At 38.7% G+C, this 8,630-nt stretch overlaps 1 protein-coding gene across 1 annotated transcript; it reads left to right on the top strand.

The window, feature by feature from the left end:
• Positions 1 to 5,915: 5,915 nt before the first annotated feature.
• LOC145798413 (uncharacterized) lies at positions 5,916 to 6,937 on the top strand. The gene is made up of 4 exons (XM_082885950.1): positions 5,916 to 6,192; positions 6,273 to 6,479; positions 6,559 to 6,648; positions 6,744 to 6,937. Exons 1-4 carry the CDS (start codon positions 6,025 to 6,027, stop codon positions 6,849 to 6,851), a joined length of 573 nt encoding a protein of 190 aa, XP_082742076.1. The 5' UTR covers positions 5,916 to 6,024; the 3' UTR covers positions 6,852 to 6,937.
• Positions 6,938 to 8,630: the final 1,693 nt, after the last annotated feature.

Below are 8,630 nucleotides of genomic sequence, written 5' to 3'. Positions count from 1 at the left end.
CTGAAAATCACATTCTTTTTTATTGTCAACACCAAGCCAAATTTTTTTTATAATAAAGAATGCATTCCATTAGCCGGCAAAACCAAGGGAATAACAGATAATGAAACCTCTTCCATCCATACTTTTAGTTCATCCTCCCTTAAAATTGTGCTCAGAAACTCATTTGGTAACATGCCAAAAGACTTGCAGGAAGCTTCCTTGCTAAATATATATCTAGGTAGGCACATGATGCGAAAAATGGCAGTGTTAGGCTCACATATGAAAAGGAGACAAAATGAATTCATACTGTTGTTGAGCTATCTCACAAGAGAAGTGTACAAGTGTGCTTTTAGAAACTGATCTCTATGCCTTGACTTGGTGTCCTAACCATGAATTCAAACAGTTCGAACTAATAGAGCCTACCTTATATCTTGACTTGGTGTCCTCACATATGAAGGATGTTTTTCAATAACATTAAAAAATAAATAAAACTACCAGAACAAGGTTGATCTCCAAATGGTTGTTGCGTGGTGTATGTTTAATTCACAAGAAGACTTGTTCTGCTGATGAAGAAATTAGGCCAACAAATTAACTTATGAGAGAGTTTCATAATGAGAAAGAAATAAACAACACAATAAAAAATGTACAGTATTATTATATCACAATATGTAACATTATCATTTAATAATTGACATAATAAATCTCTTGATGTAATGATTTATTATTACAAAGAGATATTAGGCGTCAATTATAATGTTATATCATTCTTTTAAATTTTTATATGATTATAATATACACATTCATGTTAAACATGTAATATGACATACATGATATATATGTCCATAATTAAGTTTTGAACAAATAGATAAATAAAATAATGCACCATCACAATCACAATCAAATAAGAAAAATTCCAAAGTGGACATTTGAATTTGATTGTTGAACTAGATTAGCAATTAACAAGTGCAGCCTCTAAAACAAAAGGTTTTACTTGAATAGGGGAGGTGGTCAATGATGAGGTAGGAGATCTAGAAACAATTGACCAGGCTTTTAGAATATATGTTCTAATCTTCAGAACTCCATAATTTAAGAATTATTACATTTGAGTTCAACCAATGATTTAAGTATTAGTAATCTTATCTAAGATTTGAAAAAATATATATAATTAATTCTCTATTTTTTAAGTAATTACGTCGACTTTTCTTAATGATACATTTAGGCTCCAGTTCATCTACTATTTAATTGATTAATAATAATAATAAATAAATACAAACAAAAACAAAAACAAAAACAAAACAAAATTTAATACATGTTTATGTTCTTAAAATTATTTTATAAATTCAATTGTATTTTTGTGCTAAGTATAGCTTATTTTGTGTTTTTTTGTGGGGAGGTTTCTGCCTCACCTTTATTCATGACTGCACAGTTGAGGTCATTCAGGGGGATTCTTTTTTTTTTATTTATTAAGTCCCTCTCTCTCATGCATGCACATCCAGTGCTTACTCTTTATTTATTATTTTTGTGTCTTGTTTTGCCTCTTTTGAAAGGATTCTCTTGCTTTATTCTCATTCCTTTCCCACTCTCTTCAGTAAAGTCCCCTTTCCTCGTTATCCTTTTACTCAATTTACTTTTCTTTTGGAGCTTTGGAATGGATAGCTATATTCATTTCTATGGAATGGAAGTGTACTACTTGTTTTGATAGATGAGAGTGTAATACGTAGGTATTATATTTAGAGTTACTTTGATGAGATATTTTTGTGGATGTGTACAGATGATGGATAAGAGTTGGATTGATTTGCCAAATAGGATGTCCAGCGAATACATTAATGGGATTGATGAATTCCTTGTGTTTGCCTACACCAATAGGGTTGAAGGTTCGATGATCAGTTGTCCGTGTAGGAAGTGTGAGAATCGATACTATTTTGTACGAGAGGGTGTACGGGAGCATTTGATTTTGAATGGTTTTTAAAAAAAATACAAACATTGGATTAATCATGGGGAATCTTACGTATCTGTACATGGAAATCGAGAGAATGAAACATTAGCTAATTTAGACATTGGGGATGATATGATTGGAATGATACAAGGGGCTATGGGAAATCCACATGTCGGTACAAGTGTTGAGGGTGATGAACCACAGGGGCCTGATCCCCATGCATCTGAACCCCAGCTCGGTCCAAATGCAGAGACTGCAAAGTATTTCAAACTTCTTCAAGATGCACAAAGTGAATTGTATCCGGGTTATCAGAAGTTCACATCTTTGTCATTCATTGTTCGACTTCTACATTTGAAGGTGCTTAATCAGTGGACAGACAAGTCTGTTGACATGTTGCTTGAGTTATTGAATAAGGCGTTCCCGTTGGGTGTAAAACTCCCGGACTCATATTATAAAGCTCAAAAGGTCACAACAGATTTGGGCTTTACGTATGAGACGTGGGATGCATGTCCCAACAGTTGCATGTTGTTTCGAAACGAGGACGCCAATCTTGATAAATGTGTCATATGCAACAGTTCTAGATGGAAATCAAATGGTGATGGTGGTTCAAATGGTCCTAACAAAGGTGGCAAACAAATAGCTGCAAAACAGATGAGGTATTTTCCTTTAAAGCCAAGGTTGCAGAGGTTGTTTATGTCATCCAAGACGGCCAAGTTCATGAGATGGCATGCAGAGGAACGAACTGATGATGGTGTCTTCAGGCATCCTGCTGACTCCCTTGCATGGAAAGATTTTGACCGTCGGAATATTGACTTTAGTAATGATTGCCGAAGTGTAAGGCTTGGCTTAGCATCTGATGGTTTTAACCCATTCAGGACGATGAATATAGTTCATAGCACTTGGCCTGTTGTGCTCATTCCATACAACTTGCCGCCATGGATGTGCATGAAGCAACCATTTCTAATTTTATCCGTGCTTATTGACGGCCCGAAAGGACCTGGTGACAAGATTGATGTGTATATGCAACCGTTGATTGAGGAGTTGAACGAACTATGGAATGAGGGTGTGTCAACATTTGATGCATCAACAAATCAAATGTTTCAAATGCATGCAGCTTTACTGTGGACAATTAGTGATTTTCCTGCATACGCAAACTTGTCAGGATGGAGCACTAAAGGCGAATATGCATGTCCTTGTTGTAATACGGAAACTATATCGTGTTGGTTGAAGCATAGTAGGAAACAATCATACTTGGGTCATCGCAGATTTTTACCTACTGGCCATAAATTCCGGAAGGATAAAGTATCATTTGATGGTAGTCGGGAAGTCAGACTCAAACCAAAATTGTTGTCTGGAACTGAGATGTTGCTACAATTAGAATCTGAGGGTATTTTAACCCAATACAAGAGGGATGACCTTAAGGAGAGGCATAGGAGACAGGTAGAGAAGGAGAAAGTTGGACATCGCACCCATAGTTGGAAGAAAAAGAGTATCTTTTATGAATTGCCATATTGGGAGCACAATCTAATAAGACACAACCTCGATGTGATGCATATAGAGAAGAATGTTTGTGATAATGTGTTGTGGACAATATTAGGGGTTGCAGGAAAATCGAAGGATGGTGTTAATGCTCGGCGTGATTTACAAGATATGAATATTAGAAAACCCCTACATTTGCAGTTAAGAGGGTCGAATAAAGCCTATTTACCACCAGCACAATTCACGATGACCAAGGATGAAAAAGATTTGTTCTTGAAAGTGTTGAAGGAAGTAAGAGTTCCCGACGGGTATTCATCCAATATATCACGTCGTGTGCGCTCACATGATAGAAGTATTGGGGGTCTTAAGAGCCACGATAGTCATATTCTGATGCAACAACTTATTCCATTGGCTATTCGAAGATCGTTACCAAAGAATGTAATTGAACCCTTGATTGAATTGAGCAATTTCTTTAGACAATTGTGTTCGAAAGTGAATCGTGCGACGGATTTGCAATATATTCAAGATCGTATCGCTCTAACACTTTGTCATCTAGAGAAAATATTTCCTCCGAGTTTTTTTGATATAATGGAGCACTTGCCTATACATCTAGCTGATGAAGCCTTATTGGGTGGAGTGATTCAGTTTCGATGGATGTATCCAATTGAGAGGTATCTTCTGACTTTGAAGCAATACGTGCGTAATAGAGCTCATCCTGAAGGATCAATTGCTAAAGGATATCTTATGGAAGAATGCATGAATTTTTGTGCACAATATCTTAATGATGTGGAAACCAAATCTAGTCGACCCGTGAGAAACTATAGTGGTGCTGATAATTTGGGTCATGCTATTGGTGAAAACACAAGCTTTTATCTTGATAATACTTCTTGGGTACAAGCTCATCGGTACATCTTATTCAATACAAGCGCGGTTCAACCATTCATAAAGTAGGTTAAGTCACTCACTCAATATGTTATTATGTTTTATTGAATTTTCAACAAATTTTTTTGTATTGCTAAAATCTCAATCTACACAGCAAACACCTTGAAGTACTTCAGCTCAAAATGCCTCGTGTCGACGATCATTAGCTTCGGCATGAACATTTTGAAACTTTTCACATTTGGTTCGAGGAACATGTATGTATTTAACTCTATAGATTCTAGTTACTTAAGTCGATCTACATTTTAAATTTTACATTTTCATGTTAAATAGGTCCAAACTTTGCGAAGGACTACTGATGTCATATTTTCTGAAGAGATTATTCTCTTGGAAAATGGTCCTCATAACCTGGCAAGGAGGTTGAACGGGTATCTACTGAATGGGTTTCGGTATCGAGTAAAGGCCATGGATGATCGTCGAGCCACACAAAATTGTGGTGTAGCTTTGAAGGCAAATACCATAAGTTATGCTAGTCGAAAAGACAAGAATCCTCGTGTGGGATCTGTGTACTATTATGGACAATTGACAGATATTGTTGAGCTTCGATATTCCAATGAGAAGAAACATGTGTTGTTTAAGTGTGATTGGATTGACAATATTCACGGAAAGAAAGAAGATGTCTTCAATTTCACGTTGGTAAACTTCAATCATTTGTTGTATCAAGATGATCGAATTACCAATGAACCTTTCATCTTGGCATCCCAAGCAAAGCAAGTTTGGTATGTTGCAGACCCATTACAACCAGACTGGCAAGTCATGGTGAAGATGTCTCAAAGAGGTTTATTTGATATGAGTTCGACTGATCCACAAATCGAGCCATACATAAGCCAACAATTGGAAGAAAATATAATGCTTCGTGATGAAGAAGTTGGTTGGGTGAGGGAAGCCGCAGAAGGGGAAACAGTTGATGTTCAAATAGGCTGATATTTAATCAACATTAGTAATTCAATTAAGGCCAAGGTTGTAGTTAATCATCAATTTCTTAATTTACTTTGTCTTTGTAATTGTATTAGTTCAATTACTGTCATATTATAGTTGATGACAACCCATTGTCTATGTTTCTAATGTCAATTAATGTTATATTGCTTGCAGATTATTATGGGAAGGAAGAGGAAGCCTGATCATCCCCGGCGCATGATGTCTGATGTGCTACATAACAAGACATCAGTAGCACCACCATCAGAGGACACATCACATCGGCCACCATCGGAGGGGCCATTAGTGCCACCACCATCTGAGGGGCCATTAGTACCACCGCATCGACCACCATCAGTGGCACCACAGCAGCTACCATGTACTCAGCCTCCATGCCTACCATCGGTGCGTCCACCATCAGTGGCACCACAACAGCTAGCATCCCGACTAGAGTCATCAGCTTATGAGCTATCCGCAGGTATATAAATTTGCTTTGATTTGTATGAAAATTATTTAAACATACATTTATTTATGCTTATTATATATAACTTGTTTATTCTCATTGTATTTTGCAGACCCTTCATCTTCTTCACAGCCTACATCAGGTATAAGAATTCGATTTGTATTCACATTATTTAAATTTGCATTTGTTTATTACCGTTGCATATTGTTTATTGTTTTTGTATCTCGCAGGTCATGTTAGTTCTTCATCAATCTCGACTAGGCGTGGTAGAGGATGTGCCAAGGGCATTAAAGAGTGGGGTACTGGTAAAAAGATGGACATACAATTTGATGAAAATTACTGCCCAATAGGGGATAACGTCACTAAGTTAACTACTCAACTTGGCATCATTGTGCGGAATGGTAACATTGTTCCTCTTACTTTTCTTGACTGGAACAATGTGCCTGATGATATTGTTGATGCTATCTGGAAGGATGTGAAGGTAAAAGTATATTTTTGTCCACAAATTCGAATTCCAAAATTGTGTTATTATTATTTACACTTTGAAATTGTGTTTTATAGGACAATTTGAATATATGTCCAGAGGAGTACAAGCCAATCTGCATGAAAAACTGCAACAGCATATGGAAGGATCACAAGAACAAGATTAAGGTTAAGTATTTCAAGCCTAGAAGTTCTGATCCTAATCTGAAGGATGATGTTCCTTTGCACATTGTGCCAAGCCAGTGGGAAGAACTTGTGGAGTATTGGCGTACTTCTGATGCTGAGGTATACAAATAAGTTATATTTATGATATGTAAACATACAAATCATATTTACATACTTACATTTGTTGAACCTGTTATAGAAAATTGCAAGTAGGAATGCTAAAAATCGGCGAGCTCACGGCATAGCTCATACCACAGGGCGTACTAGTTTCTCTCAGATACGACATGAGGTTTACATTTTATTGTTTTATTTTTGTATATAAATAAACATTGAATATTTGCAAATTATTTGGATTCTAATTTTCATATTTCTAAAAAAATGTAGATGACCAATAAGGGGGAGTCTACTGATAAGATGAATGTTTGGCTTATGACACGTAGAGCAGATGACCCAGAGGTTATCCAGACCTTGGTAGTTTCCAAACACCTTTGATTGTATTTGAAGTTTATTTTATGTGTGTCAACCATCTTAATTTGGCATATACTTGTATGTCTTATTCAATACAGGATGAGTTTAATCGTCAACTCTCTATGCTACCTGAGCATGGTCGGACTTTGGAGGCTAGGAATGCCATTTTCCATGAGTTGATAGGTCATGAAGGACATGGATATTGTCGCACATACGGGAGAATTGTGCCTCGGAGAGCGGTGTATAAAGATGGTGCTGGGCCATCACAGTCAACACCCCAACCATCGACTATTGTGCAGATCACGCAGCAGGTTCGTGCAGAGCTAAGGGATGAGTTGAAGGAGGAGCTGCGAGCAGAGTTCTCTACACATTTACAGCAGATGAGAGCTAAGATGATGGCGTTTGTGTCACAGGGGGCGAGTGTGGATCCCAACAGACAGGTTCGATATAAATTAAATTGTTTGATAGTTCAATTTTCACACAAGATTATGTATAAAATTCGAACATGATTAACACATTATGCATTGACTATCATAGGTTCCTGATGCATCGAGTGGCCACCGGGCATTTAGGGAATCTGCAGAAGATGGGAATCCATATACACCACCACCAGAAATATCAGGTATAAAATGTATCTTTGCATTCTAAGCTAAAATGTATCTTTGCATTCTTTACATTGTAAGTTAAGAGACTTGTGGGAAAAGATGAGACGGTTTGGCACGAAACTTGGCACACACGACCGCCTAGGCACGAGAGACTTGTGGGAGAAGACGGGGCTCAAATCGGGCTCCCGGTTTGGGAGTTAGAGGCGGATTTCACTTTAGGCAAACTAGTTCCTTAAGAAACTTGAACTCGAGGTGTTAACGCCCCAAAATCACCAAACGGTGTCGGTTTGGCACGAAACTTGGCACACACGACCGCCTAGGCACGAGAGACTTGTGGGAGAAGACGGGGCTCCAATCGGGTTCTCGGTTTGGGAGTTAGAGCCAGATTTCACTTTAGGCAAACTACTTTCTCAAGAAACTTGAACTCGAGGTGTTAACGCCCCAAAATCATCAAACGGCGTCGATTTCGCACAAAACTTGGCACACACGACCGCCTAGGCACGAGAGACTTGTGGGAGAAGACGGGGCTCGAATCGGGTTCCCGGTTTGGGAGTTATAGCCAGATTTCACATTAGGCAAACTAGTTTCTTAAGAAACTTGAACTCGAGGTGTTAACGCCCCAAAATCACCAAACGGTGTCGGTTTGGCACGAAACTTGGCACACACGACCGCCTAGGCACGAGAGACTTGTGGGAGAAGACGGGGCTCCAATCGGGTTCCCGGTTTGGGAGTTAGAGCCGGATTTTACTTTAGGCAAACTAGTTTCTTAAGAAACTTGAACTCGAGGTGTTAACGCCCCAAAATCATCAAACGGCGTCGGTTTGGCACGAAACTTGGCACACACGACCGCCTAGGCACGAGAGACTTGTGGGAGAAGACGGGGCTCGAATCGGGTTCCCGGTTTTGGAGTTGTAGCCGAATTTCACTTTAGGCAAACTAGTTTCTTAAGAAACTTGAAATCGAGGTGTTAACGCCCCAAAATCACCAAACGGCGTCGGTTTGGCACGAAACGTGGCACACACGACCGCCTAGGCACGAGAGACTTGTGGGACAAGACGGGGCTCGAATCGGGTTCTCGGTTTGGGAGTTAGAGCCGGATTTCACTTTAGGCAAACTAGTTTCTTAAGAAACTTGAACTCGAGGTGTTAACGCCCCAAAATCACCAAACGGCGTCCGTTTGGCACGAAACTTGGCACAC

Source organism: Camellia sinensis, chromosome 8 (assembly GCF_055761805.1).
Source record: "Camellia sinensis isolate YWXY chromosome 8, ASM5576180v1, whole genome shotgun sequence".
In the NCBI taxonomy this organism is placed as follows: Eukaryota; Viridiplantae; Streptophyta; class Magnoliopsida; order Ericales; family Theaceae; genus Camellia; species Camellia sinensis.
This window is presented reverse-complemented; position numbering and strand designations above follow the sequence as displayed.

Bases quoted from the DNA above. Each gene is read 5' to 3' on its own strand.
- LOC145798413 (XM_082885950.1), top strand. From the start codon at position 6,025: ATGGACATACAATTTGATGAAAATTACTGCCCAATAGGGGATAACGTC. The intron at 6,193-6,272 runs GTAAAAGTATAT...TGTGTTTTATAG, and splicing joins CTATCTGGAAGGATGTGAAG to GACAATTTGAATATATGTCC. The intron at 6,480-6,558 runs GTATACAAATAA...AACCTGTTATAG, and splicing joins GGCGTACTTCTGATGCTGAG to AAAATTGCAAGTAGGAATGC.